Source organism: Macrotis lagotis, chromosome 8 (genome assembly GCF_037893015.1).
Source record: "Macrotis lagotis isolate mMagLag1 chromosome 8, bilby.v1.9.chrom.fasta, whole genome shotgun sequence".
Taxonomy (NCBI): domain Eukaryota; kingdom Metazoa; phylum Chordata; class Mammalia; order Peramelemorphia; family Peramelidae; genus Macrotis; species Macrotis lagotis.
The window spans coordinates 152,047,688-152,073,990 of NC_133665.1; the positions used below are offsets into that span (position 1 = coordinate 152,047,688).

The following is a 26,303-nucleotide window of genomic DNA, read 5'->3' on the forward strand; positions in this document are numbered from 1 at the left end:
AATGGCTAAACATTGATCTTTTTCAACTGAATTCCACTTTTTACTGTTGTATACTCTTTCTGCCTCTGACACTTGCAAGTCATAATCTCCCTGGGATATAGTTTCCTCATCAGTAAAAAAAGGGGACTGAACCATGATTCGATAGGACCAATAATGAAGAATACTACTTAACTCTTGGTGGAGAGACCGTGGACTAAATTTGCAGAAATGAGATGCCCATTTTTGGACATGGACAATGCAGGAATGTTTTGCTTTGATTATTCATTTGTTGAAACAATTTTCTTTCTTTTTTTTTTCTGATGTAAACCAAGGAGATTGGAATTCCATGGCCTTTGAGGTCCCTTTCAACTCTAGAGCTATGGTTCCATTTAATTCATTTGTTGTATTTACATAGCAGTGTTTTGGTAAATGTTAGCTTCTTCTTCCAATATATAAATATCACATTTTAAGATTAATTTGCATTATTTAGACTTTTCCATCACTTTCTTAAGTCTAGGCAGTTAAAAAAACAATAAATCCAAAACCTGATTTGAATTTACAAGTTGTAAATTCTCACACTGAAAATTTTACAATCAGTTCTTTTGAGCTAGTCCAAGCAAACCCTCCCCCCTTGAATATTTAAGGAAACGAAGTAGACAACATTTATTTCTCTATGGAGTTTGCACTTAACATGCCATTTAGACATAATATCTCTAATTTTGCATTACACTTCTCTATACCCTAGAGTACTATTTTCTATTAGACATTATCACTGTTTTCATCCTTGCATTGGTGGGCTCTGATCCAAAATGATCTGGTGTTTCAAATATAGATAGCTCACATTTATATAGCAATTTAAGGTTTCTAAAGGGCATCACTTATATTATCTAATTTTATTATCACAGCATCCCTGGAAAATAGGTCTTATTATTATTTTCAATTTATTTATGAGAAAACTATGGCAGACAGATTAAATGACTTGCTCAGGGTCCCAAAATTAATAAGTATCTGAGGGAAGGCTTTGAACTTAAGTTTTCTTGATTCCAGGTCCAGTGTTCTAATCACTGTACTACTAGGTGGGAAAAAAAAGACTTTAGGAGAGAATGAGCACAGGAACAAAAGATAGAAATGAAGAATTAAGGTGACTTTTGGGCTCAAAGAAAAGAGGAAAAAAAATCTAAGATAAAATAAGAATTTTCAAACCTATAAGGTTTAAGCAGAAAAATGATGATCAGGTTTTTCAACTTCAATATAAGAGAAATAAAGGAGAACTAGGCAAAGACTTTGAGAGTGTGGGGCACCATGATGGTATACATGGAAATCCAACATATTTACTATAATTCCAATTGCTCATTCTTATCCCTGCCTATCCCAGCCTCCCCTTATCCATACTACTCTTCTCTCCAGAATTTGATTCTTCCTCATCTTTGTAAAGAATTTCTCTTTTAAACATGAAGCAAGCTTGGATCTTGAGGGAAGAGAGCAAAAAGTTAATAAGATAAGAGATGACCTGCTAGCTAGTTTATGGAAATCTTGAAAGCAGTTGCTTATCTCCTCTTAAAAACATCTTGTTCTTTTATTCACGCTGATTACAGAACTGCCATGATACCATAGAAAAAAGCATTATTTTTTCCTAAATGTTCTATTCCCATAACCAGGTACTACCTCTCAGTTTTTCAAATAAATGTAGAAAATAGGAAACAATTTTAATCTTTTAGATTAAATCAGAGCCAGATGATGGAAACATTAATGAACTTGCTTTCATCTTGGTCAGATTTTCTGTTTAACCTAGAGACCTTTGGAGCAGTAGTTCAGTTTAGAAAGCCCATGACAGCTAGGGAAATTCACTCTGGGGTTGGTGGTACTGCTTATCCAGGAAGGCTACGCCTCTCCTGTCTCAAACATGTAAAGTAAACTTGAAAGCAAGGGATAAGTTTTTCATGAATTATTTTGATATATGTCCCTCCAATATCAGGGTTTATAATAGTCCAGATATTCCCTCCAGAGTTTAGGTAGCAATGTTTACTGTCCTCTGTGGGTTTACCTCTAAAAGGCAAAGAGTTAGATAACAAAAAAATTAAAAAAAAACTAAAAATCCTTTTTTTTCTTTCAAGAGAGCATGTAAACATAATAACTAGCCCCTCTGGAAAAGCATAAATTCTCCAGCCAATTTTATACAATAAACCCCAAATATTTGAAACAAAGGATAAGAGCTCTTGGTTTGACGTCCTTCCTTATTTATTTGTGCAATTATCCATTTTAAATCCATTTCAGCTCCTGAAAATGTGAACAAGGAAAAAAACCAAACAAACAAGTATGGCTTTGGAGTTAACATTTTATGAACTAAAGAGGTGACATAAAGCATTTCTGTTCTCCAGTTGGGAAATGTTCCTCAGCCAGGCGACAGATGCAACCCAAAGAGATGTTCAAGAGGCATAGATGGATTTTTATTTATGTTTTTCAAAAATATATAACTTTAATAATGCTGGGGAAATGTTCAAAGGCAGCACCGGAGGTAGGTCAGAGATCTATGCTTTTTAATATCTAGTTCCTCTCTACTAAGACTTTTATCACATTAATAGCTAAATCATACTGATTGTAAAACAGCTGAAATGAGGCAATTAGTAAAGCCTCTGACAGCCATGAAGAATGAAACATGTGAGGTTTTCAATGCAGGCCAGATGGATATCTTCAATATACTTCTTATTATCAACTCATGGTAATAAGTTCAATTAAATTGTGTCAAAACTACACAAGACCCTTTTGAATTAGTGAAGAAGAAATTAATTTGTTTCACAGTCTTAATGAAACCAAAGGGTCATGTCATGTTTACATTATTTTTTGTTTATTCTGATCAGTAAATATGTATTAGGAAATGAAACCAATTTCATTCCCCTTTCCTGACTCTTATCTTTTTTTAATAGAAAAAGTGTCACATAAGTTTTGAACAGATTAAAAGGACATACCTCTCCCAACGACTAACCTATGAGTTTCAGATTTATACTTTATATAAAAAGACAACAAAACCACAAAACTTCCTAACCTTACTGTAATGAAATGGGCTGCCTCAGGAGGTAGAGAGGTTACTTTGTACACAGGTTGGTTTCATTGCACACCATATTGGGGAATCTTGTTCACGCATGAGTGAATTTGGTGATTTCTAAAGTTTCCTGACAACTCTAAGGTTCTGTAAAATAATTAGTAACCCTTAAAATGAGTCAGACTGTGTCTATAGGACTGCAGAATATCTATATGAAAAACTTTGAAATAAAAAAAATTACTGGATCAAGGGGTAAAATATTTGATATAGAAGATTATTTATGACCAGCATCTAAGGATAGGAAAACCTCTGATTTCTCATTCTCCCCCCCCTCCAGATAGTTAGAATTAGAACAAGAAAATACTTTGCTTTGATTTCTTTGTAACAAAATAGATTCCTTATGGAAGCTACCATTGGCAAAGAGCAAGGGTTTTCGACTTTGTTTTAGTCAAAGGCCTCTATGACAATGTCTGGTCAAGCCTATATATAGATCCCTCCTCATAATATTTTTTATAAGGCATAAAATAAAATATATTGGATTAAAAATACATGGGAAACCAATTTCCTTTTCATTTTATTGCAATATAATATTCTCTCACTCTGTATATTTTTATGTATATAAGTAATGAAATATATGTTGTAAATATACATATAGGTATGTACAAAATATATGTATGTTGTTTATATAAATTCATGTTGTATATAAACATGTATACATAGATATATGGGTTATATATAGATATGGATATAGATATAGATAGATGCATACATACATACATATAGATGGTGTGAGACAGATAAAGTTTAAAGTTCATGGACCCTAGGTTAAGAACCCTAAGGCGAAATTCAGGTGATATTTAAAGAAACTTCCTAGATCATCATTGAATTTAAAGGAAGAAGCACATCCAAACTAATGACCAATCATTGCCTTTAATTTCAGTCCCACAAATGCTAAAGAGACCTATCAGATAGTTTGCTTTAGATAACTCATGAAATGAGTTAGGCTCAACTTTCCTCTTCCTATATTTATTAGTTTTCTCTAAAAAGAGAAAAAGTGGTGCTGAGACATGGTTAGTCCCTGAGTCACTGACATAACTTCTCCCCCCAACCTCCCCCAACAAGGGGTACACCCAGGACCCTCTTTCCTGTAACTTTTCTTAGAATGAGACAACCTTGCCCTGGGACTTACTTATTCTTACTTTCTCTGCCATAGATTCTCATCACCCAAGGGCATAAAAAGTCCCAATCACATGGAGTCTGGGCCTCTCATTCCTGTGTACCTGAGACCACAGAGACAACCATATCCTGTCCTGATGACAAACTGACCAGACACTTTTTTTTAGGCTTTTGCAAGGCAATGGGGTTAAGTGGCTTGCCCAAGGCCACACAGCTAGGTAATTATTAAGTATCTGAGGCTGGATTTGAACTCAGGTACTCCTGATTCCAGGGCCGGTGCTCTATCCACTGTGCCACCTAGCTGCCCCCCCCCCCCCACATTTTTGTAAAGAGGGAATGGTTTATTAAAGTGAAAGATAAGTACCACTGCATACTTGTTTCATATCATTGTTATCTTACAATAAAGTAAATCTCTTTTTTAATTAACTATTCTTTGTCTTACAAGGACCTCTTTCATCCCCAAATTAAACATAAACTAAGAGTGTTGGCATTAGGTCTGGCTCTTATTACTTAAAATAGTTTAACCATTACTTTTATGATCTCTTTTTCAATATCATTGGGCCTGGAGGGGCTAAATCATATCCATTCTTCTCTAGGGTCAACAATAGCATACAAAAGAGTACTATTGTGCCGACTATTCAGGTCTAGGGTACAGGTTCAACTGGGAAAGAGAGCTTAAGCGATATTTTTGGTTGCCCTTTTAGTCTAGGAAGAGAGAAAATAGGAAGAAACAGCATTATCTGACTTCCCTTTGAATCTGTACTTATAGCCATCACCAAGGCCAGCTCGGTCAACCTGATAAGATCTAACATGACCTCATGTTGAAATGTTTGAGCAGTAATAGCACTACCAAGGGACTACTCATAATTAACACTTAGCACTTCTATCAACAAACTTTTCTTCCCTACCATAGATGCCTTGGGTCAAAATTCAAGCTAATCCTATTAGAAAGGCCTTTAATTATAGCCTAGAAATAATTGGTTCCAGTGGAAGAAGTCTAATTAGGTTGGAATGTATTCCATAGTAATGACCCAATGTTAAAAGCTTTTGTTGTGGGTTAGCAGCCAAACGTCACTGTTGGTTACAGTTTCCTGATTGATCCCTAGTCAAATCAGGAGACAGTGTTAAATAATTTTGCATACAAGATGCAAGATAGTTAAAACCACTTTTGAAAGACAGTTCAGTTGAAAAAAACCTATGTGATTGTGTCTAGACTGTTGTGATATGAATGTCATCTTACCCCTTATCCTCAAATTAGAACATAAGATGTTTGTGCAATGCTAGGTGTGAACATTGTGATGGATCATCTCTCTCTCTCTCTCCCATTTAGAAAAAATATCCTTTACTTTATTCTATGTATAAACTTTACCCCAGTGGTGTCATCACATATCACCATCAAGAAATTTGGGGATCATTCTTATTTTTATATCTTTTTTTTGGACTTTGGGATCTGAGTATGTCTTGCTTCTAAGGCTTTCTCCTCTTGGATAGAGGAACTAGGAACATCTTTTGGAACGAAGTTCAAGGATAAATCACACTATGTAGTGCTTTCCAATATATTTGTTAGGATAAAAATGAATATCACAGGCATTTTATAGTGAAAAGTTGCACAAATGTTTTTAATTCATTCATTCATCCAAAATTTATCATCATATACTGTATGACATCATTGTTTTTGGTGCTGAAAGGGCTAAAGAGAAGAATATTATGGTTCTTCCCTTCGAGGAGTTTTCAGCCTAGGAAGGAGAAGATGTGACAGGGATGTGCTGGAGCCAGCTTGTACTGAGAATCAATTTCATTCCCTTTCCTGACTCTTATCTTTTTTCCAATAGAAAAAAGGTATCACATAAGTTTTGAACAGATTAAGAGAACATGCTTCTCCCATGCTTCTCTAGTATCAGCATCTATACCTTGGCAAACAGTAAGTGCTATTTATTGGGACTTAATTTATCATTTTAGCATTTTTTAAACTTAATAAAGCTATGGAGGAAATAATGCAGACTAAACATAAAAATATCATTTATACATTTTTATTTTCAGAGAACTGACTGTTAAACAGTTACCAGATAACCTCTTCATAGATGCAAATGAGTAAAATATGAAGGAGAACAAGGAAAGAGTAAAAGAGAAATATAAGGAAAAGTCCTATGGAGGAGGAAATAATCACTTCTCTCTAGGGGCAGGACTGGTGGGAAAATGCATTATGGTGGCCTTTGAATGGGATCTCAAAAGTTGGATAGGATTATCAACTGATGTACACTGGGTAGAGACGGCATTGAAGGAAATGGTGTAGTCAAAGGCATGGTCACAGAAAAGTACAAGATATTTTCAGGAAATGGTGAGTTTGGTATGGGTATATGAATTGGTCTAGTGTAGGGTGAGGTTGATTGGGAGAATGCTGGGTCATTAACAGAAATATGGAGGGAAGGAGTAAATGAATTAAAGGGTAACATGGAGCCAGGGTTTATGAAAATGGTCAGTAGAGAAGTGATGTATATTTGGATCTCAGGATTGGAAACAGAAATTTGATGTATGGAGTTGTATGGCTGAAAGCTTCGAAGAGAGTGGAGTTAGGAAGGGAGAAATAGAGGAAAAAATTGCTGAGAACTGAGCCTACATATTTTCCTATTGCTTCTAGGATCAACTAAAACTCCTCTATTGGTCATTTAAGGCTCTTTACAATCCAACCTACCTTTCTAGACTTATGACACATCACTCCCCTTTGCAATCATTCCACATTCTCATCACATACAACATTTTATCTTCCACCTTCATGCTATTGCATAGGTTCTCTTCTGAATAGTATTACACTCTATCCTCATCTCTGCCTTTCACAATTCTTAATTTCTTTTACAGCTCATCTTCAAGTCTACTTGCCAAACAAGGTCCTTCCTGCTAGTGGTCTGCTGGTCATCCATTTTACTAGTCCACTGAAATAATTTTATATCTTTTTTTATTTGCTAATAGGCATATGAGTTGATTTTCTACTAATAAATGCCAGCTTCTTAGGGACAGGTACTGAATTTTTCTTTTGTTTGTTTCTGGATCTCAAACTGCTTATCCTGGAATCTAGAACATAATTTTAATAAATGCTTGTTGAGTTGACTTGAATTTGATTCTTTTCCATTCTATAATCATCTCTTGACCAAGCACCTTGTTGGAGAAGACTGCTGTTGTTGTTGGTGGGTTGTTTTCAATTGTGCCTGGCTCCTCCTTCATGACCTCATTAGGAGTTTTCTTGGCAGGGATACTAGAGTGGTTTGCCATTTCTTACTATATAGCTTATTTGATAGAAGAGGAAAGAGGCAAATAGGATTAAGGGTCTTGCTTAGGGTTACATTGCTAATTAATGTCTGAGGGTGGATTTGCACTCTGGAAGATAAGTTTTCCTTACTCCAGGTGTGGTACTTTGAATCATTTAGACTCTGGCATATAGTCTGTCAAATTGACTTGAATTTGAATCTTCTCCAATCTACAATCATTAAGTATAATATTTTAAAGATTGTTGTTCTTAAGTCATTTTCAGTCATGTCTGATTCTTTGTTATTCCATTTAGGGTTTTCTTGGTAAAGAGTTTGCCATTTCCTTCTCTAGCTCATTTTTTTCAGATAATGAAACAGGCAAACTGGGTTAAGTGGCTTGCTTAGGGGCACACAACCAGAGGCTAGATTGGAATTTTCCTGACTCGAGACCAGGCGCTGTCTGTGCCATTGCTTCACCTAGCGTCCTTGCTGTTTAAACTCTACCCTACTTGGGCAACTCAACTTCTCTAGCTTCCTTTTTTATCTATAAAATGAGGAGGATGGACTAAATAATCCCTACAATTCCTACCAGCTCTGAACTTATATATTATTCACCTAAGTATGCCATGAAATGGCTGGAATAGTTTTTATCATTGTTATATGTCAACACTTTGCTTTCTATATCAGTACATAGATTACTATTATGATTATAATTATCATTACTATATGTTGAAAGAATACTTTATATACAGTAGGCACTTCATGAACCCTGAATGAATGAATGAATGGCTTTTAAACCACCCCCATGTACAGATACTTCAAGGTCTTGCTTTTTGAGCCTATTATTTGAAGCCACCTGCCATATGAAATCCGGACTGCAAAGACATTGGGTGTCATACAAGATCTGGCACATTTAGCCCGTGGCATAATAAAAAAGAAAGGAGGGAAAAAAGGAATTAATATTTATATCTTCCATGTAAATGCAGCCTGTGCTCTACATCATTCTTAATAATGTCTACCAGATCCTTCTCTCTGTAGATGGAACACTTCTTTGTTTAAAGGTCAGATGTTATACTCCAAGTTTGAATTTAGGTTTTTAACTTGAGAATCATTCTCAATTAAAATTAACCAGAAACCAATCCTAAAATATATTATAATTGGCTTGTGGGGGTGAAAAAAATTCAGTAGATTTCAGAAATTCGGATGATGGTATGATAATAAAGAGCCCCATGGGCACCTGTCAAAATTCTGTATTTTTGGAAGCCTGCTCATGCATAATTTGAATATTTATTCATCTTCTGGTTGCTTGCCAGAGATTTATTTTAAACCCCTTGAATCTGGTGTAATGGATTTTAGCCCCTCCTTTTCCCCTCCTTACTGACATTGTGCTTGACACTGTCTGCATTCTCTCCCTGAAAACATGAATAAAAAAGACTGAGATTTTAAAAGTACTGTTAATGAAGCAATGAAAAAAGGTTAGAAGAAGTGTCTTCTGATGTCTGACCTTCACAGTTTTTTAATCAATGACATATGATGAGATCAAAATGAATACAAGTATATCTTAAGGTCAGAGACACCTCAGCTGATAAATTAGTCCTTTTGTAGCCCACAAAATTGAATTAAAATGTAGCATTTGGCCATATATAAGACTAAATGATTACCTTTGTATTAAAAGTGCAGAAAATCAAGCTCCTCCATACAGGATACAGTAATCGTCCCAGTTCATTTGAAGTTCAGAATGGTTTTTGGCGCCTTTCTCCTTTTTATGGGCTAGTTTTTGAGAATGTTTTTTTTTTTCGTTTACTGTTAATGTCCTCCTCCCTCACTTAGAGGTATGCTTACCACTCAGAACTCACATGTAATTCCCATTAATGCTAATGGGAGTTATAACTATCGAGAGATAAATGTCATCTCAAATCTCTTCTGACCTTACCCAAAGTAATGGAATTATTAACTTGTGTGAACACACGGATCAGGTGAAAACACGTTTCTTTTTTTCTTCCCTGGAATAACAAAATAAGAATGGGTTGTTCTCCTAGGAAAATGAGGATGTAACTTAACACCCTGAGTCAAGTCCCAGATGAATTATACTAAGATCTAAATTGGGCCTTATCATTGGGCCTTTCCATACTGGTCCTCACTCAAACTTTTTTTTATCTCCATGCCTTTATTTCTCTGTCCTAAGATTCCAAAGTGCCCATTGTCATTAATAAGGGTAAGTTTGAAGCACAGAAGTAATGACAGTTACTGCCTAAGACAACTATCTAAGCTTATAAGGGACAGATGAATTTCTGTACGTGATAGTGAAGAGAATTTCCACACCAACACACATTGACAAATTTAAAGTTTTACCCCATCCCCATCCATTTCTGCCATACATCTGATAGTTCTATGTTTTAAAGTTCGCACAAGTATTTTATACATGTTTTCTTATTAGAGTCTCACAATGACAACCTGGTAAAATAGGATGCTGTAGGGATTATTATTATTTTTTTACATCTGGAGAATTTGAGGCTCAGAGACATTAAATGACTTGACTATAATCGTGCAACTAAGAATGAGAAATGGGATTTGAACCCAGGCCTTCCTGGTTCATATTATATTACCTCCATTACTACTTAATGAAATCCCCTTTATATCCCCAGTGCTAGCCAAACTCTTATTTTTTCCCCATGCAAACATATTAAGCTTAGGGATAACATGGGAGTATTAATTTTCATAATAAAGTTATTTTACTGAATTATTGAAAAGTCTTAAAACCAGAATTAAATAAGACTTTATTTCAGAAGGAATGAAATGAATGATTCTTATGTATATAAGAAACAGGTGTAATTGTACAAAGATTTACATATAAATTCATTTCCAGAACCATATGTGTAATATATTTATGGGTATTTATAAGCCTGTACTAAGCATAGCCTGATTCAAGATTATATGTCATAGAATGTCTGTAAAAGAGGTTGTAGTGGGACTGAGGGCTATGATGGTGTCTGGAGGGCAAGCTGTCTGGAAAATTACTGCAGGGTCCTGCCCAGGGTTTCCAAAGAGAAATGATACATAAACATCCACGCTCTCTTTGCTCCCTGGAGTAAAACCTTTCCTGCATTTTATGATATTTAATTGGTCTGTGTGTGCAGCTTACATATTTATGATTTTGGAAACCCTGTCACAACTCTTACCTATTACTTGGTAGCAGGGCCCTCTTTGTTAAACAGGAGGTTTGATCAATTTTCAAGCCAATGTAATTTAGATCACAATACTCTTAACATGCTTTACAAAGTTCCCAGATACTGAAAACAATCATCTATTAACTAAAATGATTTTCCAGAGCTGGGCATCACTCCTTGCCCATTAGTATTTTGGCAATGGGAAATAATTATTCTGTTGGATGTACTTTCACTGAAATTATTTGTTATAAGTCCTCTCTCAGAGACTCTTTATTACTGAAGTGTCTTACCCAGGTTGAATATGTTCTAGTTCCTTACAAGGTTATTAGTGTTTTGTTTCCTTTCTCAGACCTGGAGATGTGACACCATTATGACTTCTGGGATGGGGCTTTTTGCACAGAGTGGTTTTTGTAGCAATAAGCTGTCAGGTGAAGACTTTGCTCATTCCTGGGCTTTTTATTGATGCCCAATAGAGTACTTGTTCAAGTGACAAACATGGCAGACAATGGACATTGCAATTCCACTTTCAAATATTACCAGAAAGTAATTGAAAACCACTTCTGCTCTGTAAACTGAGTAGAGCCGTGGCTACTATGGCGGCTTTGGGGCATAAGAAAGCATCTGATGTCAGTGCTGCCTCGGACCCTTCTGTAGAGAAGTCCTGTTTCTGTCAGGAAGGAAATTAAAGTGGGCTCTTGTTGATGAGGTCTCCCTTTTGACACCCTGTGGGAGAGGGAATCTTTAAGACAGAATTATCAAGAGTAAGATTTTGCTGACCCTGAGACATACATTCATCATTGCCAAACCTGAAGGTATAATTGCATCTAGAACACAGACTAATCAGGAAAACTTATTCATTTCTGTGGATCAGGCAAGTCACGTAAACTTGCTGGCCTGTTTCCTCCCCCTAGTTCCTTTAATCACTGAGAGTTGGAAAAGTTTTTTTCACAGAAATATTTACTTTTAAAGGTGTAATCACAGAAATACATAAATGTGTATAGAACCAACAGATGAAGCCAGTGGTTCCTTCTGCACATGGGCATATATATCAGTATATATGAATTGATATACCCAATGGGTCAGCTTCTTGAAATATACTGGTCCTATATATTCAGATTGTTGCTCTTAGTAATTGGTTGTCCTGGGCAACAGTGAGGATGTCCTAGACTTGCTCTAATTCTTTTTTCACCTGTGCCTTCCAAATTTCTACTTTTCTCATTCTGCTTGCAGACATGAACTGTCAATCAATCAAAGCTTGCTCCTAAAGTCTCTGTTTGTCATGGTTTCAAAGATCCTTATGACTGGTGATCTTTTCTAGGAGTAAGTGACTGACCTTTGTCACAAAGAAACAGATATGGTGTAATTCTGAGGGCAAGGCTTCAGGACACATCATTCTTCCTCAGATGCACTCAGATGTATGCTGGGTCCTGGCTTCCAAATAATGCAAGATCTAATACAAGACCGCATGAGACCCCCGGGAAAACAATGACACACTACACCGATAGCTCAGACCACATATTGTATCTATCACCGGGGAAGTTGGGGGTTAGGGGAACACCCTGCATCACCATATTCAGGCAAGTCACTGTATGCTTTTTTGGTGACCAATTATCTGTCCCCTGCCCTACTCTCATACATCTATCTCACTTCTGGCCAGGTGACAGAAGTCCTTGAAAGGAGTGTGAAACTAGCACCAATGTTTGCTTCTGTTAGGTAGCACTCTGACAGATAAGCTCCTTTGTTACTGTGCTCATTTTAAAAAATTGGGTCTCGAAATCTAAGCTTCACAAGTGTCCTTAGCACTCTTTCCTCACATAAAATGAAGACATTTTATGAGTTTGTGGGATTAAAAGTGTATTCTTCACCAGCACCTATACTCACTGTTTAGTGATTAAGATGTTATAAACCCTTTATAGGAAAAAATACAATGATGAAACAAAAGCTCATCTCAAGATCTTCAGGGGCCATCAGATTAAAATGTAATTGGAAAACATTTTACAAAGCAAATAAAAATATAATACAACATAGATGATGCCAATCTGAAGTTTTCTAAGGCAATATCTAAGAAATATTCATTTCTATTTGAGTTGACTGAGATGATCTCATCTTGTCTCATCTCATCACTGATAATCCCACAATATATGCATTTGGAAAATGAATCCCTTCAGAGATTAAGAGAATTGCCCAACGTCACACAGGTCATAAATAGTGGAGCTACTATTTGAACTTGATTCCAGAATATTTCTTTCTTCATTTCTTTGCCTTTCTACAAATGAGTTGGCTTCTGTCAAGCCCATGGTGATTGTTATATATTACTGCTCAGAATTTTCTAGATTTTCAGTCATCTGACCTTTAATTCTCTAAAGAAAGAATAAGTCTGTGACTTTGCTCTCTTTGTGATGGCACAACTACTATGACAATAATAATATTATTACTACTCACTATCCAGCCACTAATACATCCTCTTTCAGATTACCTTCCATTTATTTCCCCTGCTTATATCTTACATGCATACAGTTATCCATGTGCTATCTCTTGATTTAAAATGGAAGAAGAGAGTTTTTTACCTTTTTTTTTGGTATTCCCAGGCTTTTTTACACCATGCCTAACACAAGAACTTAATAAATAGTTGTTGATTGACTGACTGAATTACTGAGAGGAAAATGCACTTTAAATCTTGGAGTGATATATAAACGTGAATGACTTTTATGCCAAGCTATAAGCAATATGAGTGGGGAAAACATTTTCATATACAATTCTATTCCATTTCCATAAACTATAGGGTAAAATTGACGGGGCCTATTGACTAACTAAAGCAGAGCACAGGGGGGATTAAAAATTTTATTAGCATAATAATCTGTATCTTTAACTTAAAATAATCAGAGTAGTTATTTTTTAAAAATATAAATTCCCCAGTTTAAAAGTGCATTGAATATAGTATTCCAATTTTATGTTTTTAATTTGTTAGTAGAGTCTATTCCTAGACACAAACTTCAGTTCCATAGAGAATAGTAAGACATTTAATTAAAGGATAGAAGATAACATTAGTTACAATACTATGTGTTATACTGTATGGCTTAAAATTCTACTGGCTGATTCCAGAGTACGATAACATCTCTATCATATTCGGAACTAGCATTGCTCTAAGAATTATTAATCATGCCATGTTTTCTGTGATGAGTTAATTTATCACCAGGGTGGCATCCATAGACTGCAATATAAATTACACAATTTCTTCACCTTATAAGAAATGTCCCTTAACTGAGTCTCACATAAGCCCATTATGTCTTTGACACCAGTTGTGCAACCATAGGCAGGTCACTTAATCTGTTTTAGTTACAGGCCACTCAGTTAGGATATACATTAGAGACTGTTTGTGGTCTGTGTCATTGGAAGGAGTTTCCATACCAGGAGTTTTTCCATGTAGAAAATCACGGTATTTGACATAATGAAATACTGTACATTAGTGGAAATAATGCATGTAAAATTTAGCCATTACCTTTTACCACCAAGTTCCCAGTACTGCTAGCTGTTCCAAAATGATTAGTTGCTACACAAGTGTAGCTCCCAGCATCTGACTTTGTCACATTTATGATTCTAAGGCTTCCATCTTCAGAAAAAGTAATTCTGAAAACAAAATAAAGATAAAATCAGTAATGGTATTCGAACTACCCAAGTGGAAATGTGACTTTTCAAATTGTAAATTTTGCTTGGTTGCCATGGTCATGGAATTAATCACCTACTATCCAGTCTACTAGTGAAACCTGCTCATACTTACCTGAATTGGTCCAAGAATCAAAGAATTATAGAATAGAAAGGTGCTTCAAAGGCTGTCTAGTCTAACCCATATTTAAACAACGCAATCCTATGTAATATACCTGAAAAATTATACAATATTGGCCATTTTATAAGTGGCTAATGCTTCCCCCCTCCTAAAATTATCTTCTTCCCCCCATCTGTATCTTCCTTGTATCTACCCAGTAGAATGTGGCGATTATTTCAGTATTGACTTTACATGCAAAGTATCTAATACAGTTTCATACATATAAAGCTAACCTCTACCCCTCACCATAAATCCATTAGTGTGAATAATGAATTATCTAAAATGTTGCATGTATGCTAGTGTGCACTATTTGAAGCTATAATTATGTAAAATATGGTTATTGGTTCCAGCCCAATGGAAATATGCAGTGTGAATTCAAATAATATGACCACTTCAAGGGGATTCATTATTCACACTAATGGAGACTTAGCTGTAAAAGGCTCTTAATAGCTTTTGAACTAAACTGAAATAGTTATACTGCTCTGCTTTTTGTGAGGGAATTCTTTCTTTGTCCCAAGATAACTTTTGAATGCTTCTAATTTTAAGTAAATCCCTCCTCCCTTTTCATCACACCTAACTTTGCTTCTCTGCAATCATTATTCCTAGTTCTTCCCTCCCCTCTGGGGCCAAGTGGAACCCTTTCTGTGTCTCAGTTTCCTCATCTATAAAATGAGGGGGTTTAAACTTGATGACCTTGAATAATTCTTTCAGCTCTGAAACTAAGATCCTAAGTTTATCTTTCTACCCTAAGACAGGGTAGTTATCTCATCCTTCTGGAGACTTCTTTTTCTAGAAAAATTCATTTCCTTTAGTTGGTATAAAGTCCTTCCGCATTCAGGCTCCTTTCCCCAACCGCAGATAATATGGGTTTATTCTGATATTTGGCACCCAGGGATAAGTACATAGGCACTGGAGTAGAGGACAGAAAAACTGTCACTTCTCTTATTTCTATATGCAATACTTCTACTACAACATCTTAAGATGGCATATTTTTGAGGGACTACCATATTTTACTCTTGGCATATTGAAATCTAATGATGTAATGTATTCAGTTTCTTGCTAGGATTATACCTGAATATTTCCAACTTGGTAGAAGTCATCAGAGCCTCTGCCCAACTGCCAAAGTTTGTAATAACCTCTGATCATATCTGGGCCCATGGCCTTATGCAAACCATAATGATATATTGAACAGATAGATAATAATCAAACTGTATGATAAAAGTGGACTCCACCAGAGGAGAGAATGTCCTATGTTGAGGATAATAACATATATATAAAATATATAAATGGTATTTTCCTGGAGCTATTCTCTATGCTGAGCATAAGGTATTATTACTATCATTCATTTAATGCCTTAAAAAGGCAAAATTAAATAAAAATATAAATATTTTAAACAGAGACATAGGCTTATAAGGTATTTTCACTTGCTTATTATTATCATTCTTGTGGTTGTTATAGCCATAATAATATATTAGGTAGAAGGCTACCTTTCTCACTTTTATATTGTCTAGCATATGGGAGGTATTGAATAAATTCTTATTTCATGATGATTAATGTTGGCAGATTTCAGATAATTAATATGGGCAGATGGAATTCAGCAAAGCAGTGGATGTAGGATTACTGAATAAGACAGGCTCCTGGTTAGCAACTTTACTGACTGAGATCTCAGATCAACTAATTAACCCTTCTGAACCTCAGGTTTCTCATGTATAAAATGAGGATTTTGAATCAGCTGATTTATAAGAACCCATTTGGGCTCATATCCTATGTTCTATATTTAAATTTATGGCGCATGTGAATCAGGATTATCAATTTTGAGATGGCAGAGAACGAATACATCATCCAGGACTTAGGTGGGGTCATGAAGATGAGATTCCAAACTATGCTTCAGACCTAGCTGTGTGACCCTAAAAGATTCACTATACCCCCTCAGCCTCAACTTCCTCATAAGGAAACTGAGAAACAAAAAGATCTATTTCACAATTTTCTTGTATGGATCAGTTATATATTATATAGATTTATATGTGAAGTGTTTTGTAATTCTTGTACAATTTTTGGAGTGAAAATTTACATCTCAGAAATCAGGGAATGTTTTATATCAGGGAAAAAAGGATTTACTGTTTTGTTGACTATTTACACTAAGAAAAGTGATGCAAATGTTAAATATGCAGACTAAACTTAAATTGTATCCTGCATGCATTTTTATTTTTAGAGAACCAGTTGGTAAACATTTATCAGAATATCACTAGGTTAGGTCATAATAATAGCACCTACCCTACATAGTTGTTAGCATCAGATGAAATAATATGTAAAGAACTTTGATGATTTTAAGTGCTCTAAAATGTTAAACAGGATAGCTAGATGGGAGATCAATCAGAACATTGGACCTGGAGTCAAGAAGACCCGAATTCAAATCTGATCTAGTTGTATGAACTTATATAAGTCACCTATCCCTGTATGCCTTAGTTCCTCAGCTATAAAGCAAATTGGGGAAAGAATTGGCAAACCACTCTAGTATCTCTGCTAAAAAAAACCCAAGTGGGGTCACAGAGTTGACATGACTGCACAAAAACAACCAAAATGTTAGCTATGTAGTCCAACTTCCCCATTTTACAAATGAGATTATTGAAGCAGTTTAGCAACTTGCCTAAATTAGAAAATAAGAGAGTCAGGGGTGGCTAGGTGGTACAGTGGATAGAGCACCGGCCCTGGAGTCAGGAGTACCTGAATTCAAATCCATCCTCAGACACTTAATAATTACCTAGCTGTGTGGCCTTAGGCAAGCCACTTAACTCCATTTGCCTTACTAAAAAAGACCAAAAAAACCTAAAAAAAAAAATTAAAAAAAAGGAAAATGAGAATCAGAATTCCAGTTCAGTTTCCACTATTCCAAGCATGTCACTCTTTCTGCACCACTCATACTAGATTAAGTAATTTTAATTTATTTGTAGCCTCAGATCATTGGAACAATTCAAGAATCCATCGTTTTGTCTTGTAAGAGTTCCTCAACTTGTAGAGACTGCAACCACCTTTTGAATTTAATATCTTATATTTGATTCATAACCCTGGGTCAAAGTCTCTCTAAACTTCATCAGCCTAGTCTTCTGGTAAGTGACATCCAACCAGATACTATGACCATGCTTAAAGCCTTCCCACTTTGATAGGGCTTGCCACAATTTGGTTTCCAATATGGAACAGCATTCAAGTATTCAAGGTCATCTCCTTGCCTTGATGATGTATTGAAATAAATTTTTAATGAAAGAATTTCTAGTGATATTGTCCATGTTGTGTGTGTGTGTGGATGCATTCCCTATTAAGCAAAGAGGTCTATTTTTGATCACTGAGGGTCTTAAAAACTGCTAATTAGGTATAAAAAATCTCTTGATTGACCATTTTAAGCATTTCCATTGAAAGTGTTCTTTCTAGATGAGAAGTTCAAATTAAATGAGGCATTATTAAGCATATTTTGTTCTGAAATATGTCAGCCAATACATTTTTAATGAGCTGCAAGAACTGAGGTTAAAATGCTCCACAATTTAGTGAAATTTCAAAAGAGTAGCAAATGTTGACTGTATTTCTCGGTTTCTTAGTCAGAATCAGGGAGCTTCTCTCTTGCAAGATGGGGCAAGTTTCCTGATGTCAGCCTCCTGAAGAGCTTCCAGGTGATCTTTAGGGAGTCATCTTTTGTTGCTTTAAATCATTTTGGAGATGATGAGGCAGCAATAGGTCAAAGAAAATGATCCAGGTTCTCTTAGTGAAACAACAGAGCTCAATCCAGTTCTTGACATCAGTCAAGTCACTTCATTACTCTGAGTCTCCATTTCCTCATTTGTTTGGAGAATAGACTTGATTCTCTTAGGTTACCTTTTGTTTTGGGTCAAATTCATTTCCATGTAGGACATAGAATAAAGTTCTCTGTAAGAAGAAACTTGGATCTCTACCGCAGAAACAGGAATCAAAAGGACCTCCCTGTGGTTTGTTGGGGGACGTTCTGTCCAACTTTGGCTAGTTGGGTGTGGTAGCTAATGCTGAAGAGTTGTCCTCCTGCCCTGGTAATCACCAAACCCTTACTGAAGACTGCTCTAGCAGAGATTGTACCACTTTTTCACCCTCCCTTTTCCTCCTCCTCCTCCTCCTCCTCCTCCTCCTCCTCTTCCTCCTCCTCCTCCTCCTCCTCCTCAGGTACTTGTAAGGAATGGGATTTACACACCTTAGGAGTTATGATCTGTTAAGGAATGAGACAAGATAAGCAATTGCTAAGTTCAGACAAAAGTGAAGTTTGAAGCAGCTCCTCTTTCTTCCTGGAAAATGTGTAGGCGACTTTCACAGGCCATTGTGTACATAGGCCAGTCTTCCATTTAGTTCTTAACAAACGCTTTAAAGACTAATCATCATCATGAGCTATTTTTTCCCCCTTTAAATATATCATGTGATTATTTCTGTTCCTTGTACATTAACTCCTGAATCTCTGAAGTCAGTATTTTCCCAAGAACAAGAGGTAGAGGAGGCTGGTCTGGTGTGACACTGAATTCACTGCTCTGGAGAGATGGGGCACATTCTAGCTCTTTATTCAACTTCCAAATGACAGGTGTTCTAGGAAATGAGACGCACAGATGCAGCCATGGCTGATAAACACCATCCTCGGGTGTTAAACAGTAGTCAGTGGGGTGGGAGATAGCACATGAGTGACAACATTTGATTCTTATTATTAAGTAGGGCAAGAACAATCCATCCCTCGCCACCTTCTCTACTGAAATGCTTTCAGAATTAGGGACTATAATCCCATTAACTCATTCCTTTTGTTTTATCACCTCAATGCTCAGGATAGAATGTTCACAAATGATTATGTTTTCCAAGGCAAGATTATGACACGGATGTCTATATGACCTGTGTTTGATGATTTTCTTACCAAGGGACATTTTTAGAAGGGTCCTAATGCAGACCCTTACCTTTGAGTGAATGAAGATCTAAATGAATTGGGTCATAGTTTGAAAAGTCTCATGGGAAAAAAAATATCATGTCCAGTTCAGACCCTAAGGTTTCCTAAGTGGGAAATTATGGGAAAAGTTGAGCCAGGGGTAGTTTGAAAGAAGGTCTGTGTCACCATGACTCCAGACCCCTGTCTCAGCTGTCTCTTTATTCTACTCCTATGGGTCCTTTTCCCAGTTGGTGAGTTCTGGGCTCATTTTGAGGAAGGGTCATAAACCATACTTTCTTGATGCTCTGAACTTAGTCATCATGCTCATCTAAGAAACTCTTTCCCCAAAATTTTCCACCCCTTCTACCCTTTTTTCCTCACTCCCCCTATTAGTAAGCAGCTTCCTTTTATTTGTAGACTTAGAACAATTAGCACAATTCTGAATATATAATAAGGGCTTAATAAATGGTTATTGATTGACAGAGAGTTTGGGAGAATGGTGCCCTGCCAAACAAGAGCATGTGTTCTTTCTCTCCTGCTGTGTGGACAGAGTTGGTTGACCCAGGACATGTATACTATGTAAGGAAAACTCTTTGCCTTTCACATCAAAAAGGAACATCCAAAATAAATAAAAGCATTTGAAAAATGTTGGGGATTGAAAAATGGTGATGAGGCTTTGGAATGAGCCCTAAACACTATGTACAATATGCTATGGAGAGGCCATGTGGTGAGAGACTAGCAGGATCACTATGAATTCTGTTGGGTGCTTCCACCAGCAGGTTCTGAAGTGAGTGAGAAGGAAAGTATTGGAGTGTATACCTTCCTAGATCCCTATGTAGTGACTGTAAAGGGAACTGAACATTGGGGTTTAAGCTTGTCTAAAAGATAACATATTGAGAGTGTAACGGGCTGATTAACACATTGTAGAATGTTTTATAACTAATCACTAAATCATCCAGCCAGTGATTTAACTTATTGAAGGAGCCCAGAGGCTAGAGCCAAGATCTGAATAGATAGATCCATTTTCCAAATTCTTAGACTCACCTCATCACCCACAAAGGGGAACAACTTCTTATTGAATAGGACGAGAAACTGGTCAGCAATACTCTCTGGTTCTGTATCAGGAGATTATCTTGTATTTTATCTTCTGAAGAGTGAAGAATCTCTATTTATAATGTTCAATTAAAATCTTTCCCATGTTATTTTAAGCTCCTGTTCTCTGGTTCAGTGGTTCTAAACTGGTTCAGTTTAGAAGAATCTTCATTGGAAACAGTAACTGTTAACCTTTAACCTTCTAGTTTGATTTCTGGTACCCTTTCTGATCATCATATCAATAAAAAATATAGTAAAATAAACCACATGAAACCATCCTGGGGAGACAGAGACATGTTTTTCATGTATATAGCATGCACAACAGTATTCACACATATACACACGCACACATGCACACACAAATTGTTCAATAAATATTGTCTATTTTCCAGAGAGCAGATGCACTGACAAAAATAGTCATGTTCAAATCCTGATTACCACAATGATCATACACAACTTGGCAAAAATAGTTTTCAAAGAATTAATCATATTCCTATTTACAAAATAATTGACTAAAATCTGTTCTATGATGCCACTGAAACCTAGAAAATAAGGTGGCACTTGGGTTGAGTTTCATTCCTCCATAGAAGTATACTGAACAATTTGGGATATAATTTAACTCTTTCAGATCATGAAGGACCTAGAAGTAACTTAGCTCTTCAATGTACAAAATGGTACTTTTTTAGATGTGAATGAAAAAAACCAAGTGAATAATCCAAAGAAGGGACAAATTAAGCCAAATTAAGAGGTGGAGATTTTTGTTTTCATCTCTCCACCTTGCATTTTCTTCCCTGGAAGTCTCTTATAAGCACATTCATAATTCCTCTTGGACCTTGGAATCCCAAATTAGGTTTAGGTTCCAAAGAGGGAACCCTTATTTTTCTGTCACCAGAGACCTTTGCGTATGCCCTCTTTTCCCTTCTATCATTGTTTGCCTATCTCATATCTTATTATGGGAAAAAGCTACTTTGGAAATGTAATGTTTACCAAGAAGATATGATAATAGTTGATAGTTTGCTATCCTCCTCTTGGTTATGAGTAAAGCTTTAATCAAAAAGGATATATCTCTAATAAAGAGGGTACAGGTACTACAAAAAGTGAACCCATTCACACGTTTGAGAACAAGCATATCTTTTGGCTTTATTCCTAAAATCATGCCATGTGTTCTGACTCTGTACATGATATGAGGTTATATGAAGATATGAGAAGATCCCTTTTTGTACATGTTGTTCAAAGTTGTATTTTCTCCATTCATTTGTATATTAGGTCAGCACTCCTAGAAGTGAGCATGAGCCAGTGTGCAGCCACCACTCAAAAAAAGGGAACGAATAAAAGAAAGAAGAAGTAAATAATCTTCCATGGTAACATGGAGTAGTGAATAGAGACTCAGTCTTATTGTGAAAGAGACTTCAATTGAATTAACCCAGTTGAATACACTGATTATGTAATTCAGCCAAATCATTTAACTTCTCACTGCTCTTACCCAGTGGTATCAAAAAATAAAGAGAAATAGGGACCACTAAACCATTACTAAGGATCCTTGCTAGTCTATATTGAATTCTATTGTATTTTTTAAGATTTATTTTGTTAAATATGACCCAATTACATTTTATTTTGGTACTCTGGAATTCTACCAACCATAATGACCTGTTTGAGACCTCTACTCACCTTTGCTTTGCTGGAAGTCACCTTCTAAGATGATCAATCACAGAGAAAGCATAGTGTATATATACAGAGTGCTTGACCTGGAGTCAGAAAGACTTGAATTCCGATCCTGATATAGAAATTTACCTGCTCTTTGTCCCTAGGCAGTTTACTTTTCTTAAAATGGGAATAGGAATAGAGAGTATCTCTCAGGGTCATTGGGGAATTTTATAACTAGATTTTCTACATCTATATCCATACATACATATAGTTAAATGCATATGTATCTATATATGTGTATAATACATATAATATAGTACTCTGCAATCTTAAAATACTACATAAAGTCCAGAAATTGCTCTTATAGTTGGCTATCATGCCAATGAAATCATAGGTCCACTATCTTAAAAATAAAATCAGGGGCAACTAGGTGGCACAGTGGAGAGAGCACTGGCCTTGGAGTCAGAAGGACCTGAGTTCAAATTTAACCTCAGACACTTAATAATTACCTAGCTGTGTGACCTTGAGCAAGTCATTTAACCCCATTGCCTTGCAAAAACCAAAAGAAAAAAAGAAGAAAATCATTATGACAGAGAAATCATCACACAAGTTCAACTATATAAAAAACAGACTGTCTTAAGATGTATACAACTAGTTCCACTTGTTTGATCTGACACTCTTCAAAAAAGATGAAAACAAAATTTGAGTTGCAGTTTTCTACATCCTTTTATGAAATTCCATGAGCCAAAAGATATTTATAAAACAAACACTTTATCTTGGCTGTAAATTAGAAAGAAATCAAGGTATCCCTGAATTTCATTCAAAGCCAACATTGAGACATTCATTTTTTATTTTTTATTCTGTCTTCCCTGACAAGAGCAGGGGGCACACATCTGATCTTTCAATTAGGGCTTTCCTAAATCTAGTCCTCATAAATCCTAGGGACTGAATCCACCTCATATTTTAATTTGACTATATTTTTTTACTTAGCAAGTTCAGGGAAAAGTAAAAATTTTCAGATCTTTATTGTGGGTTCCACTTTTTCTTCAATCTCCCCATTTGCTGACCCGAAACTATTAGCCTGCTATGGAATGTGGAGCCATTTCTAATATCCATGGACACTGATTATATTAGATAAGAAGAATTGAAAATGTAAATCTGTTCCTAGTTCAGAATAGGTTAGTACTGACCTACCTGCAGGCTATTTTTTAATCATTGATAGCATCAGAGAAGAGCCAAAAATGATAAGGTGTCAACTGGTAAAAATAAAGATGTGACACAGAACTTCATTTTTTTTTTCCTATAGAGAGACTTCATTTCATTTACAGCAGGCAGGAAATTATCTATAGAATTCAAAAGCATTTGGTCTCTGGCTGTCACCTGGAGGTTTTGGATCCACAGAGGCTGGGAACATAGGTGGAATTATGAGATAAATTGAATCTCTGTTTCTTAAAATGAGGCTTTGGGTTATAGCTATTGAAGAACTGACCTTGTCAGTCTAGTAAATCAAAGCCAGAAGGGGGGACACAGGACCTTTAAAAATGCTGATTTTTCCTTCTGGGGACACTGGGAGCTGACAAAAGATGCCAACTATGTAATTTCCTATAACCACAAAGAGTAGGCTATACTTCCAATGGAGATCTTTGAATTTGTTCATAGTTATTGGGAACATCCTTAGCTTCCTTTAAGACAAAGGAATGAATCGATATAAGGAATTGATGATTTTGGAAGTTTTTAAATGTAATTTCTTTTGTTTTCTTCTTGGACAAGTGTAACCACTAGGTTTGTAGCAGATTTAGAGACCCCAAATTCATAGCAATTTTGATTTTATAGGAATGATTAAGACCCTTAATGAAAGAGAAAAAAAATTTCTAACAATGGTTGGAAAGATCTAGACTTCACACCAGGAAAGATTTCTCTCTACTGTATGGCTCCCAGATCTACCCAATACCCTTTTGCCACAAAAACAAAAGAACCCCCCCCAAAAAAACCCCAAAACAACCAAAAAACCCCAAAATAAACAAAAAAGGAAATACAAAAGTCAGGGTCAAATACAGGTGTTTATGAGAAAAGGATGAAATCAAGAAGAGGAAGCCTTTAGCAAAATAATAGAACATATATAAAAATGAGTGCCAACCACACCCATCTTAAGTCAAGTCAGTTAGTCAACAAGTGAAATCAACTTAGCTTACCATGTTCCAAGCACTGTACAGAAATTTTGGAAATGTAAATATAATCAGAAATAGTTCCTGCCTAAGGAGTTTACACTCTAATTGAAGAGGACAACACATAAAAGGAACAAAGGGACAAGAGAAGAAGGAGCCAGATTAGGAGTATGGTAGAAGTCATCTAGAAAATTAGAAGTCAAGCATAGAGAAGAAAAAAAGGATTTAGGTGACCTGGGTGATTTCTTTTAAAAGGAGGTTCAACAAAAACAAATACTAGACGATCATAGATTACCCCTTAGCATGGACTTTCTCCTCAGTAATGGAGAGAATCCCATACCAATGGGCTTTGATAGTCAGATTATATCTTTATCTTGCTGTGGTGTGACTGTGCTAGTACCTTTGTATCTATTTTCAGTGCTTTTTTCAATGCTTGCTAGTAAAAAACGAAATTAAAAACAAAAACCAAAAATCAAACCCAAAATCCCTAGCTTACAAAATAGCTCTTTTAGCTTTCCTTTCTTGAAGGTACTGCCAACATTTACTACTGCAGCTGCCACCATGAAGTTGTTCCTATCGCGGGAGGAGAGGATGAGACTAATAGGAGAAATCTTTTAGTCTTCTCTCCTCCCCACCTTTACTCCCCTCTCCCTCCCTTCTCCTACTTCTTTTTCTCCTTTCCCTTGTTCTCCTTCTCTTTTCCTGTGGTTGCTGTTCAGCTAGTTTAGTTGTGTCTCTTCATGAGCCCATTTGAGGTTTTCATGACAAAAATACTGGAGTGATTTGCCATTTCCTTCTCCACTTCATTTTATGGAGGAATGAGGCCAACTGAGGATGAGGAAACTGAGATCAAGATGGTTAAGTGACTTGACCAAGGTCAAATAGTTAGTAAGTGCCTGAGGCTGGATTTGAACTCATGAAGATTCATTCAAAACCAGTATTCTATCCACTGTACCATCTAGTTGTCCTCTCTTGTTAAAACTGTCAGTTCAGTTAACATTTTTAGGACTTTTTATTAACAATCGGAAGTGTCTTTAAAGAAAATCGAGTCCAATCATTCTATCTTTGTAGATGAGGAAACTGAGGCCAAAGAAGTTGAGAGTCAGGCAAACCCTTTCACTCTAAATCTTTTTTGTTAATATTTTGTTTTATACTTTAGTGTTGGTAGGACCTAGGATAGCACAGCTAATTAAAATTCACAATAATCCCTGCATTTTATATAGTCATTAGTTTCAGCTTCTACAAAATCCTTTTTTCTTTACAAATCAGATTTGCTTACAGTGCCATGGCCTAGTTTGACTTCTTAGTAATTTTTCTTTCCCACTGAGAGTCTAATGTGCACTGAAGTGTCCCATTTGTTTCCAATTGTCAGATTAGGAAGATGCAGAGGGAGAAAGGAGATGAAGGAACCTATATAATCTGTAATACAAAGTAATATTCTCAAAACTTTTTTGATCATCTCCTTTATGAGTTACAGAATTTTTATCACACTTTCACCTAACTATATGACAATAAAGGATACTAATATTTATATGTGTACATATTATAAAATGTATACAAAATATGAATTAAAAAAATAGATAAATTTAAAATAATATTTTATGCTAGAGTCAATATGGCACCTCTGGAGTAGGGAAGCGACATGTTCAACCTTGCAAGTACTTTAAGAAAACCTGTTTGGTAGCAAAAGAGATGGAGAAAGGAGAGCCCTGAAACATAAAGGTCATTAGGACACTCTTACACTAGTCCAGTGAACCCCAGTACTGGAGTACTGGGGACAAAGATGGTAGAAAAATCAACACGATTCAGCACTTGATTGGTCATATGGGTACGAGATGATCTGGAGGTTAAACCTGGGTGTCTGGGATAATGGTGGAGCTCTGGAGAGAAATGATGTTTGGAAGAGGAAGTTCATTTGTGATCTGGAGCATTTCTTCTCCTCCTGTGCTACTTTCATAGCCAGAATAAAAATGCATCAACTCGGGTACTACTCACTAGTTACTATCCAAGCATACATCATTTCTCTGAGCATTGCCTCCTACTGTAACCATGAGGTG

General features: G+C 36.0%; 1 protein-coding gene across 2 annotated transcripts in view; it reads right to left on the reverse strand.

The window, feature by feature from the left end:
• LOC141494999 (contactin-4) overlaps positions 1 to 26,303 on the reverse strand; it is a 582,571-nt gene that overhangs the window by 75,886 nt on the left and 480,382 nt on the right. For both annotated transcript variants that reach the window (XM_074196081.1, XM_074196080.1), the window contains one exon: positions 14,104 to 14,231. In XM_074196081.1, coding sequence (XP_074052182.1) covers positions 14,104 to 14,231 — 128 coding nt within the window. The remainder of the gene's footprint in view (positions 1 to 14,103; positions 14,232 to 26,303) is intronic.